At 47.0% G+C, this 27,980-nt stretch overlaps 8 protein-coding genes across 8 annotated transcripts; 3 read left to right on the top strand and 5 right to left on the bottom strand.

The window, feature by feature from the left end:
* Nucleotides 1-178: 178 nt before the first annotated feature.
* On the top strand, nt 179-712 carry EDB93DRAFT_1263043 (uncharacterized protein; the record flags this gene model as incomplete). Its single annotated transcript, XM_041454201.1, has 3 exons — nt 179-321; nt 371-515; nt 575-712. Coding segments are annotated over 3 exons (426 nt in total), but the record flags the coding sequence as incomplete, so codon positions are not given.
* Nucleotides 713-2,192: 1,480 nt separating this feature from the next.
* On the bottom strand, nt 2,193-2,357 carry EDB93DRAFT_1054527 (uncharacterized protein; the record flags this gene model as incomplete). The annotated part of the gene is made up of 1 exon (XM_041444733.1): nt 2,193-2,357. A coding segment is annotated over one exon (165 nt), but the record flags the coding sequence as incomplete, so codon positions are not given.
* Nucleotides 2,358-4,031: 1,674 nt separating this feature from the next.
* EDB93DRAFT_1094656 (uncharacterized protein) lies at nt 4,032-4,457 on the bottom strand (the record flags this gene model as incomplete). Its single annotated transcript, XM_041446617.1, has 1 exon — nt 4,032-4,457. One exon carries the CDS (start codon nt 4,455-4,457, stop codon nt 4,032-4,034), a length of 426 nt encoding a protein of 141 aa, XP_041302258.1.
* Nucleotides 4,458-4,544: 87 nt separating this feature from the next.
* Nucleotides 4,545-4,823, bottom strand: EDB93DRAFT_1094667 (uncharacterized protein; the record flags this gene model as incomplete). Its single annotated transcript, XM_041446620.1, has 1 exon — nt 4,545-4,823. A coding segment is annotated over one exon (279 nt), but the record flags the coding sequence as incomplete, so codon positions are not given.
* A 10,498-nt stretch (nt 4,824-15,321) lies between these two features.
* EDB93DRAFT_1255706 (uncharacterized protein) lies at nt 15,322-15,997 on the top strand (the record flags this gene model as incomplete). Its single annotated transcript, XM_041453833.1, has 4 exons — nt 15,322-15,337; nt 15,394-15,625; nt 15,681-15,738; nt 15,794-15,997. 4 exons carry the CDS (start codon nt 15,322-15,324, stop codon nt 15,995-15,997), a joined length of 510 nt encoding a protein of 169 aa, XP_041302256.1.
* Nucleotides 15,998-16,370: 373 nt separating this feature from the next.
* On the bottom strand, nt 16,371-17,861 carry EDB93DRAFT_1255705 (uncharacterized protein; the record flags this gene model as incomplete). The annotated part of the gene is made up of 6 exons (XM_041453832.1): nt 16,371-16,675; nt 16,739-16,815; nt 16,851-17,086; nt 17,115-17,390; nt 17,437-17,593; nt 17,773-17,861. The coding sequence occupies 6 exons, from the start codon at nt 17,859-17,861 to the stop codon at nt 16,371-16,373; spliced, it is 1,140 nt and encodes a 379-aa protein (XP_041302255.1).
* Nucleotides 17,862-19,116: 1,255 nt separating this feature from the next.
* Nucleotides 19,117-20,857, top strand: EDB93DRAFT_1255704 (uncharacterized protein; the record flags this gene model as incomplete). The annotated part of the gene is made up of 12 exons (XM_041453831.1): nt 19,117-19,189; nt 19,252-19,284; nt 19,338-19,357; nt 19,410-19,424; nt 19,574-19,602; nt 19,661-19,674; nt 19,721-19,759; nt 19,941-20,000; nt 20,059-20,193; nt 20,250-20,487; nt 20,544-20,592; nt 20,654-20,857. The coding sequence occupies 12 exons, from the start codon at nt 19,117-19,119 to the stop codon at nt 20,855-20,857; spliced, it is 909 nt and encodes a 302-aa protein (XP_041302254.1).
* Nucleotides 20,858-22,043: 1,186 nt separating this feature from the next.
* On the bottom strand, nt 22,044-22,447 carry EDB93DRAFT_1255703 (uncharacterized protein; the record flags this gene model as incomplete). The annotated part of the gene is made up of 3 exons (XM_041453830.1): nt 22,044-22,134; nt 22,193-22,362; nt 22,412-22,447. The coding sequence occupies 3 exons, from the start codon at nt 22,445-22,447 to the stop codon at nt 22,044-22,046; spliced, it is 297 nt and encodes a 98-aa protein (XP_041302253.1).
* Nucleotides 22,448-27,980: the final 5,533 nt, after the last annotated feature.

The raw sequence follows: 27,980 nt of genomic DNA, 5'->3' as shown, positions 1-27,980 counted from the left end.
CGCAACAGAACCAAGTTAGAAACGGAGTTAAACAGCATTTTATCCGAGGTACATCTTCTAATGAATACTAACTATCTTATAATACTTACCCTATGAGAAGATGCAGGAAATCATTGGCCAAATCTGCTCTGAGGATGCCAGTCACCTCAAACCATTCATTGGTAACTACGCGGTCGCCCAACCTGAGGTCAAGGGACTGGAACCTCCGATTTTTTCAGAGAACAAGAAGTCCCGTGCTAGAATGGGTGTGAATCACCCACAGCTGGCGGGCATGTTGTGTCCGGTCAAGCATGTGAACGCATACCATGCTGATCCGAAGAAGTAAGTGTTTACTTGACTGGCATGGTGATGTCTTACTCACGTCTCTCAGGGTACAGGAACAACTTCAAAATGGTGAAATCAGGATGAATGCAGGTGCCTGGCCTGCACTAGCATACCCTGGTGATCCTCCAGGTGTTGATTTCGATGCCGAAGACATTCAGGAAGGTCTCCTCAGGGGTCACCTTCTAAAGTGTGTATGTTTTTATTTCTTTTATTTTCGCTATTTTGTTTGATGATATATGATAATATGTAGGTACTTCGGCACATCTATACTAGTCCGTCATCCACCCTCATTGACAATGGAGAGCTGTCTGTCACGCGCTCCGGCAATGCGAAATTGCATGGCATGTATAAGGTCGAGGCCGAACACATTGCCTATGCACTTGTTCAGGTATGTACTTTGGTGTCAAATGCATTAAGGTCTCATTTGTATTCTAGAGTCGCTTTGGAATCTCATCATGCAACAAATGGCAAGAGACAGATGGGAACTACAGCTACCTGCGACGCATACTACTGCACGATCAAAGCAATCCGAGAGCCGTTTGATGAAGTGTGGGCTGAGGAACTTCTGGAATGGTGGAACAAGTCAGTACAATTTTTTTTTGTGTTTACGATACTAATTATACCAAGGACGGTCTTTGGCAATAAACGGGGTGTCCCATTGTTCGATGTCATTGATGACGACGAGGATGACGACTGACCTCATTCTCATGAGGAAGCAATCTGCAAAGTGTGCAGCGGCACGAAGTCCAGGTTTTTTCATTGTCTATCCTAGTATGACATTTCCAACTAATACATCTTTATTTTCAGTCTGCCGCCTCTGTCATTCCCCCAGTTGAAGCCGAGCCTACTGGTGATCCCGACATTTTGACAGTGCATCCTTCCACGGCCACTACTTCCACGCCCATCACCTCCACGCCTGCTACCTCCACACCCGTTACCTCCATGCCCGCTACCTCCCGCCCACTACTTCTCCACCTTCCGAGGAGATACCCACTCTTTCCCCGCAGCGGAAGTCCATCCCTAAACCGCGTCCCATCTGACCAGCTGGCACGAGCTCTTCTTCCACACCTTCCCTGGCGTCTGTCCCCCCTCCGAAGCCTGATACTCCTGCTCCTACATCCGACAAGACCAAGAAGCGAAAGTCAGAGGAGTTGGAGGTTGACGGCAACAGTGACAGCTCACTCAGCAAAGCTGAGTCTGTGCCGGACAGCCCAGTTGTTTCAAAGCGTGGCAGGAAGGGCCGAAAGAAGACTACCACCACCGCTACTAAGAAATGCAAAGGAAGAAAGTAGTTGGTGTTCTCCGGTATGTACTCACTCTTTTTCTAGATATTTTTCTGATACCACAATACAGTCCAGCTCATTTGATGCATCATTTACATACTCATGTCTCCCGTCACTCACCGATTGCTCTCACTGTACGATTCTCCATGGTTCGGACATTCACTTTTGCATTTGCATATTCCCTCTGGTCACTTCGCAGTTCATTTCTCCCATGCTTGTACAACAAGTTCCTAGTTCACTCGCATTTACAGTAGCTCAGTGTGTATAATCAATGTCATGTACTACAACAATGATACGTGCTTATAATACCATTCTACTGCAATAAGCTATTGTAAGGTGTCTGAAATTGCTCAGGCCTGCTAAGCAGTCACCACATGTCCGTTATGATGCATGACCCATCAGCTGATGGTCAAATGAGCAAAAATCAGTTTCATGATCTGACCATCTAGAATAACCTGAGGCTGGTCTGAGCTGATAGGCCATGGTGACTGTGGTGAGGCTGATACCGGATGATAAGACCTGATCACGTCTTACCTAAGTTTAGGACTTTTGGTGATGTTCTTTCTTTGTGGTGTGGCTATCGCACTCCACAGGATTGCGCATCCAAATTTCGACATCTTCATGCAACGGTTCGCCTTTTTTGTCTTTTCTATTTCCTTGAATGCTAATTTTCTTACAGCTCCAGGCGGCTCCATGCAGGAGTTCATCAACCTTCTTGAGAAATGACTGGTTGTTGTGAAATGAAGGTTGCATTCAGTTTTGTGTCTATCATGCTGGTCAGTACATTTTTTGGGTGCTCAATGTCAAACTTACGATCAGTAACTTTAGAAATTCATCAGTTCAAGTCTGCCCAAGGCTTTTTATAAGCCACTCAATGAGACCCCATTCTTCCCTGGCAGCTAAAGTCAGGCAGAGGTTATAAATGTGATAGGGTACATACTCATCAAAAAATGGAGCCCACTCGTCCTCACCCATGCCTTCCTTGTACTTCCAACACCTTTCAAAGTCAGTTTCCCCTTCCTGCAGTGCCCATCCAGCATCAGAACATTGCTTGAAATGTCTCCCACCACCTTCTACAACCTCACCTTTGTCAGCAACATCCTCAACTGTCACACACCGACTTTTTGGCACTGCTGGATTATGTTTATCAGCATTGAAAGAGTTGGACCGTGAGTGGCAAAGTGGGGAAAATGAGTTGCTAACATTGTGGATCTCTGCAGTGACTTCCAAGTCTTTTTCTTCGATCATTAACTCCCATGCGCTTCTACATTTAAGGTGGTTAGTTATGTGTCTCTTGATGCCCCCCCCTTATAGGGAGCTCCTTGCCACAAAATGTGCAGCACTGCGACATGGTAGGTAAGTGTTCCTGGTCTTGTGTGGCTTGCCTTATTGTATGCGCAGTTTTTTTCAATGGCCTGGTCTAGACTCAAACTGGGTGCAGTTACTGGATGCCACACCACAACTAGATCTGGGTTTAGACTTGATCCATGTGTCATGCCACAATCAGATACAGTAAGTTTTCTTTTGGTGGACGATCCATGAGGAGTGCTTACCCTGGTTTTTCTACATCCTGTCTACAGTAAGATATGCAGAGATCCAGAACTGGTACTGGCTATCCTGCTGACCAGCTCAACTGATATTTCTGGTGTACATGCTCTTATCTGATTGGTTCAAATGATACTTACATCTTGCCTAGTTTCCAACACAGTGTGTCGTGAGTCATGGTGTGTTGTTTGCAACCTCCATTACAATCTTCCTCGTCCAGCGAGAGAACAAGATCAAGAGAGCTAATAACCAATACTTCTCGGTATGAAGTATGTCAATTTCTTTCCTCATCCAGTGAGAGAACAAGATCGAGAGAGCTAATAACCAATACTGTATGTCAATTTCTTTCCTTGTCCAGCGAGAGAACAAGATCAAGAGAGCTAATAACCAATACTGTGCAAATTTTGGCATGAAGTATGTCAATTTTTTGTCTCTGAGAGTAGATAACTTAATGTGCTACACTAGTTTTGAGGATACCATGGGTGGCCAGAAGAACCTCTAAAAGTTGCGCCCGTTTGGCTTCCTCAGCAATGCTTCACTTCTGCATCCCAGTGCTCAATGACGAGCCTTTGCATGCTTGCTTGTAAGATGCTAATAGCTGGGCCTGGTGCTACTTCTAACAGTTTCAGTTTTTTTGCTTGCTCACAGGCTTTCACTTCTGCCTCCCAACACTCCACAATTAGTTTGTTCATGTAAGTCTGCAAAGCTGTGATAGGGCCAGGTGTTTGATGATACGGAGGGATCAGGATCATAGGCTCTGACTCAAGCTTTGGTCTGCAAGCCAGTGAGTATTTCAGTGTAATGTAGAAGGGTAACTAACCTAACACACCCCCTGAATCGCAAGAAAGTCCAGGATGAACAAGAAAAATGCAACTCTCCTCACCAGACACCTTCCAGCTCATCTGACAAATCTGGACCATGAGTAACTGCCACCTTGGCTTCCACATTCTCCAAGGTCCTCCTTTTGCAATCCTTAACATAGTGACCTTTTTGTCCACAACCAAAGCATGTAACATTTGGTGTACAAGCGGCATAGGCAGCGCTCTCGGGATCTGTAGCGGAGGATCTGTATTCAGCCATCAGCTGCTGACTAATATGGTGCTCTTCTTCATTGAGGAGCTGAGCAATTGCGACATCAAGAGTGAGTTTAGCTGAGTCAACTGCATCAAGTGCAACAACAACAGGCTCGTATTCTGATGGGAGTCCAGAAGTGAGGACAATGATAATGAAGATGTCAGGAAGTGTGATTTCAACACATTTCAGGTGGTGCGCAAGCGCACAAACATCGCCGATCCAGGAAGACATGGATTGGTCAGCCTTTTTCTCCAAGCGGACAAATTTGTGAATGGCAGCAAGCTGGGTAGATAGACCTCGAGCATGATGCACTTTGACTAGCTCATCCCAAATAACCTTGGGGTCATCACCATCCATGTGTGGGAGTTGGCTGTCTTCAACTGCGAGAATGAGCTCTGAGCAGGCTTCAAGCTGGCACTGCTGGAATGTGGCAAGTTTGTCAGCATCAGCTTGGATGGATGCATCCAATGTCTCTTTCCCAGAGGCGAGGGACCAGTGGCCCTTTTTGATGAGGACTGCCTTCATGTGTATGCTCCAGGTGGTGTAGTTGGTGTCATTGAGCTTGGGAGATGAATAGAATCTTTCTGAAATTGACATAGTAGTAGGGACAATAATCAACAAGCAACAAAAAAAATAATTTGAATTCCGAAAAATGATCTGTCCGGTCCCGACAAGGTTAGCCCTTCACCTGTCGGTCTGTGTGCAGTGCAGCCCTTCATGCCCTGCTGAATTCTTGACCACCCCAGCAGTCAGGGTGTAACCTACTTATGTTGAAATCCCGTTGTCATCGTAAGTCGGTAAGGTACTATGAACATAGTGACTGACATATGTACCACTGATTAAGTAAGCACACTACGAGCGATTCAGATTCCAACAGTAACTGCATGTTCCAAGGTTTTATATAGCTGCTTATAGTAGCACTCTGACAGACTACAGTAGTACCTGGTAGCTACTGGTAGCTACTACAGGATTCTATGGTGAGCACATAGAGGGGACTTGATGATGGGGCTACTCGCACTACCCTGACTATATAGTACTATGTAGTCACCTTTTTTCCTGATGTCAGACCGGAAGAGCAGATCTGAAAGCAGTATGTTGTAGTCTAATATCAGTATTAGTTGTATCCTTGATGACACAACATTTCAGAATTCATCACTGCATCAAGTTATGTTTGATTTTCTTGACACTCTGCCAACCGTGGTAACAAGCTCAACTTATTTTGCTCATCAGGCTTTACTATTGATCAGCAGCACGCATCCTTGATGACACAATGTTTCAGAATCACTTCACATTCAATCTCTGTTCTTCATTCTAACATAAGTATTCTCCTGGTTGTTGTTTGCATACCTCAGTCATTGATTCCCAACACTGAGGTATGTGTCCCCATTTGTCTTTTTGCACTTAGATTTGTACTTAGATTTGTACTACCTTAGTGTATTTCCAACATGAGTTCCTGGCCATGGGGGCACAAAATGCAGGAGTTGTGGTTGAGGATTCATTACAGTTGTCAGTAGGACATGGAGGATCAAGGATGAAATATATAAGGTGCCATTTGGACAGCGAATTTCACATTCAAAATTCAAACATTCATCATGTGATTTTGCTGTGGGACTCTCCAGGAGAATCCCGGATGCCACTCGGTGGAACGGTGCACTCCATACTTACGCTGACAACACATCGTTATCATGACAAGATCTCACTCATTGAGCTCATGATCAAGCCATTCCCTTTGATCCAAAGGCCAGGTTGATGCACCCTCTACTACTACACGTCACAAACCTGCTGCTTACTGGACTACTGAGCAGGAAGCTGCCTTGATCCAGTACCTCCAACAACACATGAGCACCACAGGTGATGCCACCGGCACAAACTTCAAGAAAACAGTTTTCCAGGGTGCCGCCCAGCATCTCAAGGACAATTTTCACCAGCAGCAAGGCAGTGAGAAGGTATGGCCAAGTTGTCAGACCAAATGGGCCAATGTGAGTACTGACTACTACGGGTGTGCCAGCACGCTGCATGGTGTTAATACTGATTGTAATTTCTGTAGCTGAAGACCTTTTATTACGGTGTCCTCGAAATCAAGAATGTGTCTGGATTCTCATGGAGTGATGTGGATGGTGCAGGAATTTTGTTAGAGTATGAAGCAACATGGATGAATTTTGTCAAGGTATGTAGCGGCTGTCTCAACTATACTTGCAACTCACCCTGTATTATTTTGAAAGATCCATAAAGCTGCAAAACTGTTCAAGAACAAGAGCTTCCTGCATTTTGAGGCCATTCACCACATGATGCCATGGAAGTCCCGAGGCAATTGGGTCTGCCAAAACAAACCTCCAGTCACATTGTCCGAGGACTCAGGATCCATTCCGCCTGCTGCACATCATATGTCACACTCTGATCCCCTTGCCACTACTGCAGCTAGTAGCAGCACTGCACCGCCGCCAGCACAACCACTTGCTGCTCCACCATTAGCGCAACCACTCACCACCTTGAACTTGAGTCAGCTTACTGCAGTGACAAATGAGATCGGCTCTTCTCCAAGTGTCAAACACCACATATTTCAGCCTGGAATCGTACCAGCATCACCAGCCGCTCCATCTACCTTCCTCATTTCTGACACAAACACTGTGTCCTCCATTATGACCAGCATCAGCTGTCAAGAGAAGTGGAAGGCCAGTGCACTAGGCTCAGACATCTCAATTACTAGTTCGTCAAAGCAAGTCCGACCTCCCTCAGCAGCTGTAAAGGCGCAGCAGGAGAATAGCAGTGCAATTGTCAGTCTTGCTGACATGCTCAAGGACTTCAACCAAACACTTGCGGACACCACAGCCGCAATATCTGCAAAGGATCTTGCACATGCAGTTGCAATGGTCAGCACAAGCACTGTATTCTCAGACAATGAAAAAGTCAACTTGATAGACTATTTGGATCGAACGAGAGGGAGGTCGTCAAGTACCTGAATATGGATGAGAAGCTCAGATCTGTGTGGGTGCAAAGATGCTTCACTAACATTCGCCGCAGTAGTATGTAACCATTACCGACCGTGCCAAAATGATTGATCGCAAGCTTACCATGGCTTATGTTGCTGGTCGGATTGCAGAGAGTTTCAAGACTATCGTCTTGCACCAGCTTGAAAACACCATGTTAAATTCCATCAGTTTGTACTATGCTAATGTACTACACTAATGGATGTCCACGCCGAATAGACTCTGCACAATAGTCCTCCCACATCGCCTGTGCTATAGCATCACGACGCTGTTCTGCACACCGTCTCTCAGCAGCATCAACAGGCCCATCCCCAAGTTCCCCATGAGCCGCTCCATCCTCTCCGTTGTCTATGATGTGGTTGTTCTCATTGTATTCATCTTGATTGAGTAGGTCAGTGTCAGGGTCGTGCCTCCGAATAAAATTGTGCAAGGCACACAAAGCCGCTGGCACTCGTGCTTAAATGCTCATGTTGTACTCTAGCAGTAGTTGTAAAATTTGCCACTGGCGCTTGATTACCCCAAAAATCTGTTCCACTACATTGCGCAGTTTTGCATGCTGGAGGTTGAATAGTTCCTTTGGATTCTGATGCCTTAAAAAATGCACTGGTCAAGAAAAGCTGTGAGAATGAGAACATGAGAACATACCTGAGGTTAGCCTGCCAGCCATTCCTTGAGATGATAGCACACACTGCGATACAGAACAAGCAGTGCATCACATGACCCGAAGCCAGCATCTGTGAGGAAGTATTTTCCAGGGGGAATGCACAAGTCCTTTGTGTGCACATCATTCCAGAGAGCCGCATCAGTGACAGAGCCATCCCACCCACAAAGCAAGTAAATAAAAAAGAAGTCGACATTACACATGAAAAGACAATTCTGAGAGAGATATCCTTTATGGTTCTGCATGAACAGCTGGTCCTCAATGGTGGTGAATGCGCGGATGTGAGAACCGTCAACAGCGCCAAGGCACTGATCAAAAAATCGGACGTGCACATCGTTTAAGATTGTGGGAGAGATGGGAGTGTTGGGAGTGTTGTGTTTAGGGAATTGAACCTGTGAGGAGTAAAACGGAGGTGTTGAAAAGAACAGTAACATGTGCTTGAAGTACCTAGGGTCATAAGTTTGATCTTAGACGAATTATAATACAATATTGATTCTCTACTTACCGTGAGACTGTATCCAATGAACATTGGAACCTTTCTCCGATATGGCGGGTCAAGAGCCCTGTGACACAGGTGTACAGAAATATTGCAAGCTGTTCCTCCACAGAAACTCCATTGCGGGACCTTACAAACCCATTGGCTTGTAGGACTTTCAACAAACCATTGAAAACATTGAGGTTCACACTGAGATTGTGTTTGATGCGATCAGGGTGACCAACCATGAGTTCCAACACCCATGCTTTGCCTGTTAAAGCAGATGTGTGATAGGGTATGCACACACAGCGGGTTAGGAAGTGTGTCTAATAGTCTATGAGGGCCTGGGTAACAACAGCAACTAGAATAAACATCAGGCACTGTATATGCCCTCGTTGTACCATCCCAAGCGGTCCATCATAGTCAAGTTGTTGTAGGGTAGCAGCTGGCATGGTCATCCTACAGCGCTGATGATTGTTATCATATTGGAACCTGATACGGTAACCCAGCTTATATAATTATGTTGCATGTGACCACGAATCCGAAATTTGAAAATGGAATTCACTGTCCAAATGGCACCTAACACATTGATCATAATGTATGTACCCTGGTGTTAGGGTTGGTCCGAATGCAGATCTGGATTTGAGTTCCGATGTTTGGCAAAATCCGAGCCGACAACCTATTTGCCAAACTTCGGTCAACATCTCATTGCTGAACTGGCTCAAATTTTTGAAAAAATATCATCAGATTTGATCCGGCCTGGGACTGATGTTAAACCTTAAGCTCCAAGTCATTCCCTTGAATCTCTTCCGAATCCGCTGTCACATTGGTCCTTCACTACATACTCTGCTTCAATCAAGATGGTGCAGTCATGCGTTGCCTGTGGTAAGACTTTCCCTGCACAGCGATCACTCTCTGCGCATCGTTCCCACTGCTTGCAGAACAAAGCACTGAAGCTTTCGGACATTTTACGCCGTGCTGCCAAACGACACAACTTGAAGTCGAGTGAACGTAAATCACAATGTGCTCAAATGGAGGAGATAATGCAGGAAGTGAGGGAGGATGAAGTGTGGGCAATGGATCATGGTGAAATAGATGCAGAAAACGATGCAGCAGTCATAAATCAGGTACATTTTGTCTGAATCATTGGAATGGAAATTTACAGTACATTTACCAGTGCGAGAGTATGATTGCTGGTCCATCAAATGTACCACCAACCCCTGCAATTACTTCAAAATGTTCCGGACGCACCATCCGCATGCCACATCGATTCATCGACTATCTTCCAGGTACAACTACGCACCTCGCACACATGCCTCAAACTGTCCAACAGTGACGTGCAGGCATTTCGGGTAATGAGATTGAATCCTCCCAACACCACAGTACTTCATCACCGCAGCCCTCACCGCAGCCCTCGCCACCGCCGTCTGATCTACCTGAACCTCCCCAGCTTATCCCCTTCCAAACACAACCAGATACCTTCGGCCTGTACAGCATATATGCAACCCGTCCCACTCTAGCCCCCGAGGCCAATTACACACTAGAAAGTGTCACAGACACCCCAACACTAGAGGGCGTGCGCACTACCCCTCACAGAGTGTACCCAGGAGTCTCCTCCCCCAAAATTAGTGATGATGATTTGTTCAGAGCATTCACGAACCAATCGTCAGCCCTCCTGATGGCCTGGCACTATTCTTGCAGTAATGCAAAATCAGCAGCTGAACTTGACCGCCTAGCTGAGTTCCTTCGTGATCCTCAATTCAAGCAGGGCGACCTAGTTGGTTTCAATCATGCACGTGAGAGCAAACGGCTAGATGAATACCTCGATGGTAAATCAAATCCGTTCCATGAGAAGTATGGGTGGCAAGAGTCTACTGTCAAGATCCGCTTACCCAATGAGAAGGCCAAGTTCCCCTCAGAGAATGATGCTCCTGAGCTCGCAATTCGAGGCATTTACCACTGTTCTCTAACTGATATCATCACGCACATATTCGAGGATGACGTGTCGCTGAATTTCAACATGACTCCATTCTGCCAATACTGGAATTCACCGGATAATTGAACTCTGGAAGTTTTCTCCGAATCCTATGCCTCCCCTGAAATGGTAAGAGCTTATGAAGAAGTGAACGCTCTTCCCAGAAATCCTAATGATGACCTCGAGCGCGTTGTTGCCTTGCTAATGGTCTGGTCGGACGCCACTCACTTGGCGAGCTTTGGAGATGCATCCCTCTGGCCGTTTTATGTCTTCTTCGGTAATCAGTCCAAATATACACGAGGAAAGCCTACAGCTTGTGCATGTCATCACTTGGCATATATTCTGAATGTATGTGTGCATTTCTTTGTGATGACATTTACTAAACCTACACGCAGCTTCCACATAATTTACAGGGGGTTTACATTGATATATTTGGTGAACCAGCATCAAGTAGCACCTTCACACACCTCAAACGCGAGTTGGTTCACACAATTTGGGAGTTAATTCTTGATGGAAAGTTTATGGAAGTGTATTGTTACAAGAACATCTAGACGCTTGGGCCCCTACCATTTTTCTCCTAATCCTCCTTGTATCAGCCCTCGCGTCATACCCTTACCCCGACCTTACCCTGGTTATCCTCGTCATTCTCGCATTCCCTTTCGCCCTCTACCTGTCACTTCAGCAAAGCCAGTACATCTGGCCAGATCCTTTCGCTGACAAAGCATACCCATGCTCCGTTCCACCACCTGACTGATCCTGTGGACAGTCCCCTTGCCTTTACCGTCTGGACGGTAGCCTATGATATGATGCACGACGCATCCCCCTTGCCCCATTCCCTTTCTTGATCTCTGACTCGGTGCGCAGTCGCACATGCAACTTATACTTAGATCCGCAGCTGCACGATCGTGCCCCTGCGCATTTTACTCCTTATTTCGATCTTTGACTCACTTCCTTATCTAGCACGTTCTACCTCGACTGAACGTGCCTTCCTGTTATGGTTATACCCTTTACCGATTGCCTCTCCCGGTAGTATGAGTTATCACCCACTAATACGTCTCCTGTCCTCTATATAAACTTGCTACCATATACCATATTCCCTAACTTGAATCTACTTGGTTCTTGACCTCCTACTCTCACCAGAGTGATTCTTCTGCTTCGCCAGCAGTCTATATTCTATCTTCTTATCTGCTCTTCGCAGATAAGCCTATAGTCTCGACCTTTACTCATCGACTTTGTCGACGAGCAAAGCCCCTGTTAACTAGTCGGACTTCCGTCCTTCTAATTAACAACGATCCTTACGATTAACCTTCGGGTGTCGTAAGCCTAGGCCGATTTAGCTTATCGTCAAGCACCCGCTTGACATAAGCTACCTGATTTGGACATAGGCGTTAAATCTTACTTGCCGAAGCCTCGCCAAGTAAGACCCCTAACCTTGGGCTAGCCCAAGGACGTCCTCGACCGTTGACGACACGCGCTCTGTTTGAGCGTCGCCAACAGATACCATCCAAGTCATAACACGTATAAGCATGGTATCATCATTCACTATAGCGATGGGATTACACGAAGGGTATATCCTCAGTTCTTCTCTTACTCTGCGGATTATCCTGAAAAGTAAGTCTTACCTCGACAAATCATTTGAGACTGACATGTTACTCGAGGATACTGCTCACTAGCATCAAATTCTTAGAACAACGTCCATGCCCTCGCTGTCTTGTCAAGAAGGCAGATGTTCATATGATGGGAATGGTGCTAGACATGAGGTGTCGGGTCACACGGGAGCGCACTGATGGCCTGCGACGACGACAGCGAGTGGAAGAAGCTCGGAAATTGATTTTCGAACTTGGAGCTCCAGTAGATGGCAGTCGCGTTAAGGCGATTCTTAATGAAGAATCATATGTGCCAATTCGTGTAAGTGCTGCTACACGCCTATCAAATTTTACACTATGACTGACATTTGTCATTAGAACACATTTTCTGGACGATTAGCAGACCATGGTGTTGACATGTTTTCGTTGTTTGTGGTCGATCAACTGCATGAGTTCGAGATTGGTGCTTGGAAAGCAATCTTCACACACCTGATGTGAATCTTGCACGCAGCTGGAGGAACTGGAGTGCAGAAGCTAAATGAACGGTAATTCTTCTAATTTTTTCATGCGCACATTTGTGCTTGATGGCCGGGTTCATATGCTAATGTCCTTTTCAGATACAGAGAAGTCCCTACATTTGGTAGAGGGACAATTTGCCGCTTCCACCATAACACTTCAGCTATGAAAAAATTGGCTGCCCGAGACTTTGAGGATCTTCTGCAGGTCAGTAGCCGTATCGTTGATATTGTGTATTATCTGACTTATCTGTCAGTGCGCTATGGCTGTATTCGAGAATCTATTGCCGGAGCCTCATAATACCATAATTCTTGACCTTCTCTTCGACTTAACATCTTGGCACGCATATGCCAAGCTTCGGTTGCACACCACTGACACGCTGGATTTTTTCGATACTGCCACTGTCATACTCGGTCAATCGGTTCGCAAGTTCTACAAGATGACATGCAGTTACTACTACACGACTGAACTCCCTGACGAGCATGCAGCATGGGGACATCGAGAGGCCGCATTAGCTGCAAAACAAAAACTAGTGTCTACCACTCCAGGGAAGAAAAACGCTGGACCAAAGTACAAGTCCCTCAATCTTTCGACGTATAAATTTCATGCGCTGGGTGATTATGCTAACACAATTAGGCAAAGGGGCACAACAGATAACTATACTACACAGCCGGTATGTTTCATATTGATTATCATACTAGCATTACTCTTATACTATCTATATTAGGGCGAACTTGAACATCGACATGTCAAGCGATGGTATCCAAGGACATCAAAGAATAAGAAGACTATGGTTGCAACAATGACACACCTGGAAGCCCGTGAACGACTCCTTGCAAAAGTGCTCGAACGACGTCAAAAGAACCTGGTGTCCTTAACACAGCAAGAAGCACACCAGAATTCACCCTCAGCACACTATCACATATCAAAGTATCCCAAATGCTCGCATGACGTGTTCACATGGCTTGGTGATCATGATGACCCAGCGGCAGTCAAGGCAAGTATAATTTCCCGAAGTATTTTCACACTTAACTTCATGACCTTGTAGGACTTCATTCCACGTCTGAAGGATCACTTGCTGGCACGACTCCATGGCATGGATTACTCTGGTGATGAACACAATTTCTCTGATGAGGACAGGAATCAGGTGATCATTGTTAATGACCGACTCCGTGAGCACAGCGTACTACAAGTCAACTACACCACCTATGATTTGCGAAGAGAGCAGGACTCGATGAATCCTCGAACACACGCCGACATTATGATGCTCTCACATGAGGATGACCATGACCGACACCCTTACTGGTATGCCTGCATCATCAATATTTTCAACCTTGATATCTGGCATCGTGGCCAAGGTACCACTGCACGGGTGCCCACTCGCATGAACGTGCTCTTTGTTCGTTGGTTTGGGCGTGATGTTGAGTTCAAAGCTGGGTGGTCAGCCAAACAACTCCACCATGTTGGCTACTTCAAGCGCAATGATCCCGAAGGTTTTGGTTTCGTAGACCCTGACCAAGTGATTCGGGGTGTACATCTAATTCCTGTATTTGAACATGGTCGCACTAACACTCAACTCGAGCCTTCATTTGGACGTCCTGTGGAAGAGGGTGACACGGACACGGATTTCAAGTATTTCTATGTGAATCAGTGAGCATTCTCTATATATTGACATTACTCCATTTATCTGTCTACCCAGTTTCATCGACCGTGACATGTTCATGCGCTTCCGAGGAGGTGGTGTTGGCCACAAATTAACGCGAGAGTGGGACGAGTTTTTGCGTAATGATGGTGCTGTACCATCACATGAGGAAGAAGACATTCAGCCTGAAGCATTGCAAATGGCTAACTTTGAGGACGAAGCCGTGGACGATGATGATAGTGAGGGAGGCACATATGAAGACTTGGGTGATGACGAGGAGAATGAAATTGGAGTTGACAAGGAAGAGCTAGTAGATGACGAGTTTCTTGCACGTGAGGGATATGGTGCCTTGTAGACTAGTGAGCTAGCTCTAGGTATATATCAGGCTCTAGTCAGACTGCTATAGAATTTTCGGCAGCAGGTAGCACGGTGAATTTGTTGCAAACGCGTAAGGTATACAAAAATATCGCTACTGTATGTAATCACGGCGAAATAAAGTTTAAGCCACAATCGGCTCGTTCCGAGTCGAAACTCGATAAGGAAATCTAAATAATCTAAATCCAACAACTGCGCGCAGTATATCATAGCGCATCATTTGAAGTTTAGTATTGTGACTGACTTAACATGTACTTGTCAACCTGAACATTCTCCGTCTATTGCATGATTCAGCCTGATCATACATATGAACGGTGATCTGTGCTTGCCACATGTGAGCTGGACAACCGTGGGATCGGAATCCTAGTCAGGTGGCATCAGGTTTTTGGACTTTTGGTGATGGCCATGCTTAGTATGTCTTCTCATTATTCACTGTCCTTTCTTCTGCTGACAAACAGCATACAGCCAGTCTTCCGACCATCTCGCTGACAGATACAGTGAGTCTTCTGTACAGATGCTACTATTTTCCTCCGATTAACCGCGGTGCCCTGTAGCAGTGGGTGTATTGGTTTACTAAATTTCTGGTTCACTAATGACCGCCACGCTATACTGCCACAGATGTGAGTCTGTTTCGAGTGTGTGCTACTCGAGGTTGGTTACTGACTTCTTTCATCAGGCTGGGTTGTGTACACCGTATGGAATTCGACAGGTGTTTTGGTATTCGCGATTCTGTGGGGTGAGCTCGGCATTTGCGATACCCCATTGATACTGACTTGACTGAAACATGCTGCAAGTCATCATCACTCGGTTGCATGCCATGTATCGAGGATCTAGAAAGATCCTGATATTTCTTATTGTCACCTTCCTGGCTGACAACGATGCATGTTTCAGGGGGTACGCTTGATTGTGGATGAATACAAACGTGCATGGGGCTCATTGATGAATACCAGAGGAATATATTCTCTCCGGCACTTATATGTGCCAGATCAACTATCAGGAAGATGTCTTACTTCTGGATTCCATTACTTGGATACTCGGGAGTGTGTTGGAGGTCCTCGCACTATGTCTCGCAGTTTGGATTGTTGTAAAACACTTCCGTGAGCTGCGGCGTCATTCGGCAGGAGGCATTATCGGAGACTGTTTCTCGGTGTTGATCAAAACTCACATGTCATACTTTGCGAGGTATGGTCTTATTGTGATCATGGCTCCCTTTTCGCTGAAGGATTGGACGTGGTAGCTTTGTTGCTGTTTCTTGTTTCACCCTCGTTTTTGAATTATCTCCAACAATCTCAACGGTATGTCAATCCTTCCCTTACCTCAACATGTGACCATGACCCATCATTTCTATAGGACCAAAATTCCTTAGGAGCTCAGACTCTTAATGGCTTGCTTCAGATTTTCACAGTCGTGCAGGCGTATGTGCTGGGACCACGCCTGATTCTTGGCATTCGAGAATACCACGCTAAGCTCGTGGCCAACTCCGACGCAGCATCTGCTATGACCTCAATCGCTTTCCAGGAGCGCGTGCACGTATCGACTGGCAGTAGCGTGTGACACACGAGAGGTCAATAGTTCTCTGGTGCTCTGTAGGAAGCAGGAAAAGTTGCGTCACGGTTTTGTCTCCATACCAAGCCTCCGAGTCGTTGCTGTATTTATGTATCATGGTTAAAGTATTTGGTGTAGATTTCCATGAGACATCTGTAGTGGGTCTAAGCAATATTTTCGTCGTAGTATTTATTCGAATCATTTGCTGTATACTATGTCCTGGCATTTACAATGGCGCTTCAACCAATATCCTGGATATCCCTACTGTTCTAGCGCTGGAAAGCAGTGTGCTGAATGGAAAGGAGATGCTCTTAGGCCCCGTTAGTAGGCAAACCGATCTGCATCTATTGCTAATGAATCACACTAGTCATATGTTTCGGGCTCATTCTGATCTATCAAGGTCCCAAGCTGCAGCCAAAGAGCTCCACCTGCTCCAGTCAACTACGTCGTCTTCACAAGACTCGCCCGTCCAAACAGACTCCTTCCCCTGTGCATTCCCGTCTTTGCTCATGTCCCATAAAAGATCAACGCCAGAGTCTGAAGAATACAGACCACTTCCCAAGTCGAATCCCGGGTCATCATCAGAACGATATCCTTCCGATTGCAGGACCTCCTCAAACAAATCATCCGCTGGTTCTTCTTGAGCCCATTCAAATATCCTCTTCTTCCTTGCAAGCCCGCCTCTAACTAGCAGCACCTGACAATCTCCCCTTCTCTAGCCCTTGCTTCTTTGAAGATCAAACTTCGTACTTGCCTCGATAGCCTCGATGAGACCTTCGAACCACCCGCCACACATCGCTCCGATCTCCTCTATAACCAAATTTCCTCTAATCGCAGCTCAGCCTCGTCCCATTCTTCAAACTTGTTCGATAAGTCCTTGGCGATCTCCTCGACTGACCCTCGTTTTCTTGCGTGAACATGGGCGTGGTAGTGGTGTGTATTCAATAGACGATGCTCCTTTTGGCATTTTGACCTTTCTTCGATCTGGGTGCTCTTCTCTTCGTGCCTCGTAGCCCAAGCTTCGCCTTCAAGATGCTTAAACACAGCAACCTGGCTCGCACCTCCTAGCTCTTCATCCCGCCCCCACTTATCTTTCTCCTGTGCACGGACAGTAGTCGTCGTATACACGTCGTATCCTCATTCCTGCGCGATGCCTGCACCACTCCTGGAACTCCTCGACTGTCCATTCGAATATGTGGTCGAGGCGCCTAAACGCCATGTCTGTGTGTTTATCGGGGAAGCCAGTGGCGGTGTTTGTCAAGCCAGGAGGGTTAAAATGCGCGTTGAAGCCGTACGAAGGGGTCGTCACGAGGAGCGAGCGAGGGTGGTAAACGTCCAAGATCGTGGGGGCGAAGTGAGTGAGAATTGCTTCTGGGAGGTGTTCAACGCTTGAGATGAAGGTCTTAGAAGAAAAAACGATGATAGCACAGAATAGAATAGATATGCACCTTTGTTGCGACGATATATTCTGCATTGACAAAAGCTGGGTTGAAGATCTCGAGCCCGCCGTTTACTTCGAGCGGTTCCCATCGTGCGTATGATGCGTTTGCAGCGGGGAAGTTGTATTTGATCGCAGATGCAAGTGCGTGAGATGAGATATCGAGGCTGGTGATGTGCGTTCAGCGGGGGTCGGGGTCACGAATCGAGTGTGGCCGAAGTCGCGTCGCTAGTAGATGCCACTATGCCAGGGTTGAAAAGGGCAAGGCCAAGTGAAAGTTGGGAGAAAACTGGAGCTGAACCCTCCCTACGACCTGGGTAGGAGATGATACTGATTACTGACTGACCTCGGCGACTGCTCAGTGAGGGACGTCCAGGACTCGTAGTATTCTTCCAATATGGAGATAGTGTGAGGGGAAAAGTCGCTCTCACTCATGGGTGATGAGCATTGTTTGAGTCTTTGAAAACACGATTTGCAAGAAGTCCTAGTGATTACCGTAATATTTTGAAACAATAATTCCTTATGTGTTGACTGAACGGGAAACAGTTCAATAGCGCAGAGTCCAGACCTAGTCTCTGCCAACTTGTCTCTTGCCATAGGCCACCAGAAGTTCGCACTGCAAAGTATGCTATTGTAATCTTCAGGTCTATGTTTGAACAGTCGATGTTGTGCTATTGTAACAGGACTTCCGATGAGTCCAAACATTGCAATTTACAGTTAATTATTCGCTAATATACCATTGTTTCTCACAGCGACTAGCGATGACATTCTTGGATCGCACCAACCTTTTCCACTGTTCTCGCGTACTCTCAAGACATTCGGTCATGAGATTATATTGCGGACAAGAGGCTACAATGCTCACTCTACCCATTCAAAGTATCTGCGGGATGCGTTGTTGAATATACTTAGCGTGGTGCGTCAATTTTCATCAGTCGCCCAACATAGGTCAACACTACGCCTCTACTGCGCTCCTAGACTCAAGTCCCCAGTGGAAGGAAGCAAGGCAGAGACGCTGCTGATGCTCATTTTGGAACAATGCGAGCATCAGTATGCCATCAACTACCAAATGATCATCGGGCTTCCTGCAGTGGTGTGTCTGACTTTGTTTTCTCTCAGTGCTCTATTTTCGTTAATTTCTTATCCTGGTGTGCCTACCGAAAAGGGATGTTCACCATGTACAATCACCAAACATAAGCTGTGCATTCTGAGATTCACTCGTGGTGCATTATGTGTTGATTACCGGTAGGAGTTCTGTGGCGTCGTTGTAGTAGCTGGTTTACACTAAATATAGACAGCATTCCTATGTACTACATAGGCTACCCTCACGATGAAACCCGGTGCATCACTGCCGCACAAACTCCACGATGCAAATCAACTACCATGCGCTCACCATTTGCGGCATCCTAATGATACGATAGCTCAAGTCCCAACTCATGCAAATGTTGGTCAATCTTTTGCGGTGTTCAAGTATTTCTCTCTTCCAAATGTTTCACGACCAACATCTGCTATATTGAGCCCCAACCTTATTTTCATGCAAAAATATCTACTTTGGTCGATTAAAACAAGAACGGTCATCATCCCTCGGTATTGTGTTGGTGATCTAAGCACTGGGTGGTGGTATAACTAGCACGAACGCCATTGTCATATCTCAACTAAATTTGCCTCTCACTCACACACATTCTCTCCCAATATGACTATGGTCTCAAATGATCCCTCTTGGTGGCCGTTCATTGATGCATACCGTTTTTCTAGCTATTTTATAGGTTCGTGGAGAGCAGCCAAATATCAAACCTGCCACAATCTAACCTTGGCTACGTTTTCACAGTTGCCGCCTGTGTTGCAGTGGTGTATGGCTGGGGTGAGTGTGATAATATCAAGGAAGTGCTGATATCTTACAAGTACTATTTTCAGCCCTTACTTTTGGACAAGAGGTATGTCGATGCTATGACAGAAGCAGCCATCTCGCTAATAATGGTCTCATAGGTTGAATTGGTCTGGGTGAGTAGAGTCTCATGTCAAGGGAACACACATGAAAATACACTCAATTACAGAGGCAACGTTGGTCTCTGATGACAATTTCTATATCTCGCTGTATGTATCTTGTTCCGTCGTAATTGTCATGCTGTACTGACTTGAAAGTATCCTAGGTGCGCTACCTAGGAATCTTCTATGCTGCGTATGTTCGGAAGGCTAAACAGTCGATGTCATGCTGATCGTCTATCTCTCATATTCAGCCTGAACATCCTTGGTATGTCTTCTCATTATTCATTGTCTTTGCTTCTTCTGACCAACAGCATGCAGAGGCTCTTCCGATCATCTCGCTGACAGATACAGTGAGTCTTCTGTACAGATGCTACCATTTTCCTCCGATTAACTGTGGTGCCCTGTAGCAGTGGGTGTATTTGTTTACTAACTTGCTGGTTCACTAATGACCGCCACGCACCATACTGCCATAGATGTGAGTTTGTTTGTGGTGTGTGCTACCCTAGACTGGTCACTGACTGCTTTCATCAGGCCGGATTATCTACCTCGTACAGGATTGGACAGATGTTTCGGTATTCGCGATGCTGTGGGGTGAGCTCGGTATTTGCGAGACCTCATTGATACTGACTTGACTGAGACATGCTATAAGTCATCATCATAACTCGGTTGCATGCCATGTATCAAGGATCCAGAAAGATCCTGATATTTCTCGTTGCCACATTCCTGGCTGACAATACTTTCAACGTAGTGGTCCTCATAATGACAACGATGCATATGTCAGGGGGTACGCTTGATCGTGGATGAAAACAAACGTGCATGAGGCTCATTGATGAATACCAGAGGAATATGTTCTCTCCGGCACTTATCAGTGCCAGGTTAACTATCCGGAAGACTCGGATGTCTTACTTATGAATCCCATTACTTGGATACTCGGAACTGTGTGGGAGGTCCTCGCACTATGTCTCGCAGTTTGGATTGCTGTAAAACACATCCGTGAGCTGCGACGTCATTCGGCAGGAGGGATTATCGGGGACTGTTTCTCGGTGTTGATCAAAACTCACATGGCATACTTTGCGAGGTATGCTCGTATTGTGATCATGGTTCCTTTGTTTGCTGAAGGATCGAACGTGGTAGCTTTTTTGTTGTTTCTTGCTTCAGCCTCGTCGTTCAATTATCTCCAACAGTCTTAGCGATATGTTTTTTCCCTTAGCTCAGCATGCGACCATGATCCATCATTTCTATAGGACCAATATTCCCTCGAAGCTCAGACTCGTTATGGCTTGCTTCAGATTTTGACAGTCATGCAGGCGTATGTGCTGGGACCACGCCTGATCCTTGGCGTTCGCGAATACCACGCTAAGCTCGTGGCCAACTCCGACGCAGCGTCTGCTATGACCTCAATTGCTTTCCAGGAGCGCGTGCATGTGTCGACTAGCAGTAGTGTGTGACACACGAGAGGTCAGTTTTTGTCTGTTGCTCTGTAGGAAGCAGGGAAATTTGTTGCACGGTTTTGTATCCATTCCAAACCTCGTTGCGGTATTTATGTATCATTGTTAAAGTTTTTGGTGTAGATTTCGATCAGACAGTGTGTAATGGGTCTAGGCAATATTTTTGTCGTAGTATTTATTCAGATCATTTGCTGTATTCTACTATGTCCTGACATTTACAATGCTTCAACCAATATGCTGGATATCCCTACTGTTCTAGCTCAGGAAATCAGTATGCTGAACGGAACTAAGTTCGAGGAACGGGAGATGCTCTTAGGCCCCGTTAGTAGGCAAATTGATCTGCATCTATTACCAATAAATTACACTAGTCTTGTGTTCGGGCTCATTCTGATCTATCAAGGTCCCAAGCTGCAGCCAAAGAGCTCCATCTGCTCCAGTCAACTACATCATCTTCACAAGACTCGCCTGTCCAAGCAGACTCATTCCCCATGCATTGTCATCTCCGTGTCCTACAATTTTAGAAAATCAACGCCAGAATCTGAAGAACACAAACCACTTTCCAGGTCAAATTCAGGGTCGTCATCAGAATGATATCCTTCTGACTGCAGGACCTCCTCAAACAAATCATCTGCCAGTTCTTCTGGAGCCCACTCTAATATCCTCTTCTTCTTCCCAGGCCTGCCTCCAATTAGCAGCACACACCAATCTCCCCTTCTCTGGCCCTTGCTTCATTGGAGATGAAACTTCATCAGGAAAAGCCTCCCGAGACAAATTATGTTAAATCACACTAACCGTCGATAATTTCTGATAATAATCAGAAATTATCAGCCTTGGGAAGATTATGGCGCATAGAAGTACTTTTTTACCCCCTCGAGAGTAATGTATAATTATTAATAATTAGTTGATATCACAAGCAATTAGAGTGAATTTCAGAAAGATTATGTTTAATAACGAAGTGCAAATCAAGCATTTCAGACGGTGTTACAATAAAAAGAATAGCATTTGATTAAAAGATGTATACAAAGTAACTTGAAACATGTGGACCAAGCTGACAGAGACCAGGGTATATGAAAAGGAGTGATCAACAAATCTGGGAGCAAGCTGACAGAGACCAGGGTATATGAAAGGAGTGATCAACAAATCTGCACTATTCACCACTATTCACAGATCAGCGCCATACTAGAAGCTAATCCTCACACATGCCATCAAGGTCCAGTAGCGCCAACGCCTTTCGATGCTCATCAGCCTGATTATCGCCTCCCTTTCGTTTCAAGGCCCTGCCAGTAGTGTCAATACCCAAGTCAAAGTACCACCATGCACACTAGTAAAACTTACTGTACGGACTCATAGATGTCTGCCATCATGCAGTGAAACTTCTTAGGCACGTTCTTCTTCAGATCCTTGAGGAACTTCACATGAAACATATAAGTTTCGCTGAATTGATTCCCCGTGAAGTTGAACTTCCCCGGGGAACCAAGTGTCTTCCAAAACAAGGCTGCATAGATCTTGAAAACGAGTTAGCACTGTGCAAAAAGATAGATAGAAGAACTTTACTGCTGTTGCAACCAGTGCCAGCAATGGCACAGGCATTTCGGGGCATTTGGCTTTGTTGCCCGTGTTGATAGTTTTGGTATCACATGTTGGTGATCGTCGTACGTCCTCATTTAGTTTTTCTTATCTCAGAACATATGTCTCCGACTCTCGTTATCATCTTGCACCATGTGCTACGTACTATACAGTTTCACCTTCGTCACTCAGCCACAGATCCGCCATGCTCGTATATCAGTAGCGCCGTTCGCGTCGTCTCACCTCAGCGTTGTCCTATTCACGCTGAGGTGAGTATCTCTAGTTCTTCAGTATATTCTTGATAGCTCATGTGTACCTAGACTCGTCTCGTTCTAGGTATTGAATACATTTAGCGTTGTCCTATTCACGCTGAGACTCGTCTCGTTCTAGTCCCCATCAGGTTATGAGCCCTGAGCCATAGGCTCGGAGAACACGACAAGGACTTCAACAGATTCGAACTCGATAAGCTCATCTGGACAAATCATATACGCTCACTGCTATTTTAAACTCGATCATCCTCCAAATAGACCGCTATGGGCAAACTCGACCACATCATCGAGTTAACAGGCGCCGATACCTACTCGAGCTGGCGCAGGTCGGTTAGACTTGCCCTCGCCGGGGAAGGACTATGGAATCATTGCAGCACAGGCACTGATCCAAACGACTTCGCCGAGTTCGCAAGCATTTTTCCTGTAGCCGTGTTAGCAGGCAAACCCACGGATGACGAAAAGAAGAGCATGAAGGAATGGATTAAAGAGGACGCACAAGCTAAAGCCATCATAGGGCGTAAGCTTTCCCCCGTTGTCCAGAATATGCTCGACGAGACTCTGTCAGCTCGCAAACAGTGGGATGTGTTAGCGCAACACTTCTCGCGCCTCAACGTCACCTCACAGTTTGAGTTGCACTCACAACTGTTCTCCGAGAGACTCAAAGACGCGGAAGATGCTCCTCGATACCTCGGGGTATCAGAGAATGGATGTCGTCGTTTCGTGGAAATGGGGGTGGTCTTCACAGATGAGGAAGCTATATTCATGCTGTTGAACGGGTTACCTGAGACGCCGCAATGGATTGTTTTCCGAGGACTTACCATTGGAATGTATGCAAGTTCCTCGATCCCTGTCCCCGTTTCCAGCACCTCGACAACAACATCTCCTCCTGCCCCGCCAAAGATCACCTTCCAAACCATCGCAACCTCTTTTTCGGAGGAAGCCAATTGCCAACGCAGCCAGCTGAAAATGGCCAAACCCGGATCTGAATATGCCAACGCGATCAGTGGATCACCTTCCATGGGAGAATCGAGGACCAATCCTGCAAACGGCGTCAGAATCCACAAATATAATCCCAAGGGCGTACCATGCGACAACCCTGTCTGCACTGGCTTGCCCCGCTCTTTAACGCATGACAGGGAGCACTGTCTCCAACCAGGTGGGGGTGCTGAGGGCACTAAGAGCTCTTGGGGAAGGAAGACGAGTAAAGCCAAGAAGGATGTCGCAGCATCGGCGACAGAGTTGAAACCAGACACGACCTCCTCTGTTCCTGTCGATTCGAGTGTACGGCGAGAGCTTGCCTGTGCAACAATCGCAGAGATCAGTTCAGACGACTCGACAATGAGTGCAGACGACTTAGCGTGCATAGCCAGACAGCATCTATCTACCATTCTAGACTCCAGTGCTACGTCAACCCTTATCACCGATCAAAACGTGTTCTGGACTTACTCCGAAAAGGCTAAAGTGACGGTTAAAACCGCCAATCACGGCACACTCGCCACATCAGGACGCGGTGATTGTGTGGCTGAACTTACCATCAACGGATGTATTAGCCGTATTCGCCTCACTCATTGCCTCCACGCACCTGGTGCTGTCGTCAATCTCCTCTCTGTCGGCCACATGCTGCAAAAGGGCTGGGAGTGTAACTTCAAACCCAATCCTGCACGCTGTGAACTAGTCTATCGAGACAACCCACTTGGCAGTCTTCCCATGGTCGGGAACCTCTTCTTCGCCGACCTCAAATTCCTCACCCCAGACACGTTGTCTATCCGTACGAAATGTCCACAAGAAATCTCCGCTTTTGCCCATGTTCCTTTGTCCTGGGACTTGTGGCACGCACGGATGGGACATCCTGGAGGTGACGCCGTTAAACGCCTGCCTGTGTTTGCAACCGGGGTCAAGGTCGACATCTCCACAGGTCCAACGCTGCGAGCCTTGTATAATGGCCAAGCATCCTCGAAAACCCTATCCGCCCTCTGCAACTCCACGCGCAGCACGCATGCTCGACCTCATACACTCGGACTTATGTGGCCCATTCCCCTTCGCAACGCCTCATGGAAAACATCACTTCATCATTTTTCTAGACGACCACACCAACCTCCTGAACCTGCAGCTCCTTGCCACCAAAAGCCAGGCACTGGAAGCCTGGACGTCTATCAAAAGCAGATGGGAAAATCATGCCGAACGTACTGTCAAAGTTTTTCGTTCTGACAACGGGGGGGAATTTATTAGCGCAGCCTTCACAGAGGCTCTTGTTGCCGCGGGCATTGAGAGGCAGCTCTCAGCTCCATATGCGCATCAGCAAAATGGTAAAGCTGAGCGCGCAATCCACACCATCGAGGGACGCTTATCTGCTATGCTGGAGACGGCTCAACTCCCTGCCTCCCTCTGGGGGGAAGCGGCACTCACCGCTTGCTACCTGTGGAACAGGAGTGAATCAAGCACCCTACCACCAGGCACGACCCCCTACGAACTCGTGAACAATTGAAAACCCGACCTCGCTCATCTACGTATCTTCGGCTCTCGATGCTTCGCTCGCATTCCAACCGAATTGCAAACAAAGCTCGGTCCTCACTCCCGGCACGCGGTTTTCCTAGGGTATCCTGAAGGGGTTAAAGGGTACAGACTTCGCGACAAGGACACAGGAACTTTCTTCACTGCGCGTGATGTTATTTTTGATGAGAATGTTCCTTCAGTCGCTCACCCACACAACTCTGACTCAGACGATGACGCTGACCCCACCTCTGCCCCGCACTCACCTGTTCAAAGCACGTCGACTCCACCATTTGCTCCCGCAGATACAACCATCCCTGCTCCTATTCCTCCTCCCTCTGTGCTCCCTCCACGCCGATCTGCCCGTCCTCACATTGCAACAGCAGCGGGTCAATCCTATGCCGAGGAGCTCGCAGCTTCCAAAGCCAGGTTACAGGCACTTCGCGAGGCGCGCATGGCCCGTGCCATTGCTGGTCCTGCACCCACCGAGGAACCCATCGCGGAAAGGAGCGCTGAAGCCATGATTTCTGACATCGAGCCTAACGTTGACGTGCCCGATGCCTTCGCTAATGTCATCATTGAGGAGCAGGCAAATATTAGCATTTGGAGCGACCGACGACGCAACCCCTCTAGCCCAGACTATGACATGAAGATACCTCCAGCCACGTATGAGGAGGCTATGCTGCGATCTGACAGGAGTGAGTGGTTGTCAGCGATGCAGGCGGAGTTGGGGATTATGAAGGAGATGGAAGTGTATCGTGTTGTGCCGTTGCCAGAGGGAAGAAAAGCAATTGGAAACTGGTGGGTATTGGAATTCAAGCAGGATAACAAGGGGGGCTCTATCTATAAGGCTCGCTTGGTCGCACAGGGCTTCTCCCAGATTCCTGGGATAGACTTCGGTGCGACATTCGCCCCCGTTCTCAAGACCTCATCCATACGGCTCATCTCCACCCTCGCCTGCAAGAATGACTGGGATCTCGACAACTTCGACGCCAGGCGCGCGTTCTTATGGGGGACCTTAAAGGAAGAGATTTATATGTGTCAGCCCAAAGGTTTCGAAGAGGGAGATTGGAGAGTGGCTGTCTGGCGCATGCTGCGCACTATCTACGGCCTCAAGCAGTCGGCCATGGAGTGGTACGAGGAGGTTCGTGCAATCATGCATGAGTTGGGGTTCACGCGGTGCGCTGTCGATTATGCAGTGTTCTTTTACGATCGCCTCCACGATGGGGGTGTCCGTGTCATCTGTATCATTGGTTTTCATGTCGACGACGGTCTCGGGACTTCCAACTCGCCACCTTTCCTTCGTTGGGTCAAGGGACGCATTCACGAACGGTTCGGGATAAAAGATCTTGGCGCGGTGCAGAAATTTTTAGGGATTCAATTCGAGCGTGACCACGAGGCACATCGCCTCTGGATGCATCAAGGGGAGTATATTTCTTATCTCCTTGATGAATACGGCATGCAAGACTGCAACCCAGTACTCCTTCCACTGGACGCAAATCATCCCTTTGGCCGCGCGTCTGACACATACGACGTCATTCCAAATCTCACCTCACGTTATTGAAAACTCATTGGCGAACTCCTCTACATATCCATCTGCACTCGCCCTGACGTCTCTTTTGCGGTAAACTCTCTCGCACAATTCAATGCGGCCCCCTCCCCAAATCATTACTCTGCAGCCAAACGGCTTTTACGCTACCTTAGCGGCACCATTGATGTGCGCATGCACTATGGGGGTGACCGCGTGGACAAAAACCTTCACGCTTACTGTGACGCTGATTGGGCCAGCAACCCCGAGGACCGTTTGTCCATCTCTGGTTACGCCTGGTTCTATGTGGGGGGATTGATAGCTCATGCCTCGAAGAAGCAGTCCACCCATGTGCTCTCCTCCACAGAGGCGGAATACATGGCCGTTACCCATGTATTCCAAGAGGGTCTCTGGTTGCGCTCACTCTTCAACGAACTTCGCGTCACGTACCTTGCCCCCATCGTTGTCTACATGGACAACACTGGCGCCATCTCGCTTTCCGTTGAGGCGAAGAACCACATCCGCTCAAAGCATATCGATATTCATTATCACTTCATCCGTGAATATGTTGACAAGGGTATTTTTACTCTCAAATGGTTGCCCTCGCACAAGAACACCGCGGATATTTTCACCAAACCGCTCGCTCGTCCTTTATTCTTGAAGCACCTCTCCGCCCTTTCACTCGTGTCTCGGTGAGGGGGTGTGTTGATAGTTTTGGTATCACATGTTGGTGATCGTCGTACGTCCTCATTTAGTTTTTCTTATCTCAGAACATATGTCTCCGACTCTCGTTATCATCTTGCACCATGTGCTACGTACTATACAGTTTCACCTTCGTCACTCAGCCACAGATCCGCCATGCTCGTATATCAGTAGCGCCGTTCGCGTCGTCTCACCTCAGCGTTGTCCTATTCACGCTGAGGTGAGTATCTCTAGTTCTTCAGTATATTCTTGATAGCTCATGTGTACCTAGACTCGTCTCGTTCTAGGTATTGAATACATTTAGCGTTGTCCTATTCACGCTGAGACTCGTCTCGTTCTAGTCCCCATCAGCCCGCAATTTTGATGAAGTGCTCTGCAAATTTGACACCAATGGACTTCGGGCCATTGAAGATACCAGTATGCAATAGAAAGATAACAAGTTCTCCCTGATAGGGTTTGTTTCCCCTAGGCGAGGGATTGTCGTTGGACTGTTGAAGAAATAAAAGTTAGTTAGATATGTAGGAATATGATAAAGAACCCGCTCCTGAGTGCGAAGAACTCGGCAAGT

This window comes from Suillus bovinus (assembly GCF_016758785.1).
Source record: "Suillus bovinus strain UH-Sbo-P2 chromosome Unknown EDB93scaffold_100, whole genome shotgun sequence".
NCBI lineage: Eukaryota > Fungi > Basidiomycota > Agaricomycetes > Boletales > Suillaceae > Suillus > Suillus bovinus.
The sequence above is the reverse complement of the archived record's forward strand: the minus strand, read 5'-3'. Positions and strand labels throughout refer to the sequence as shown.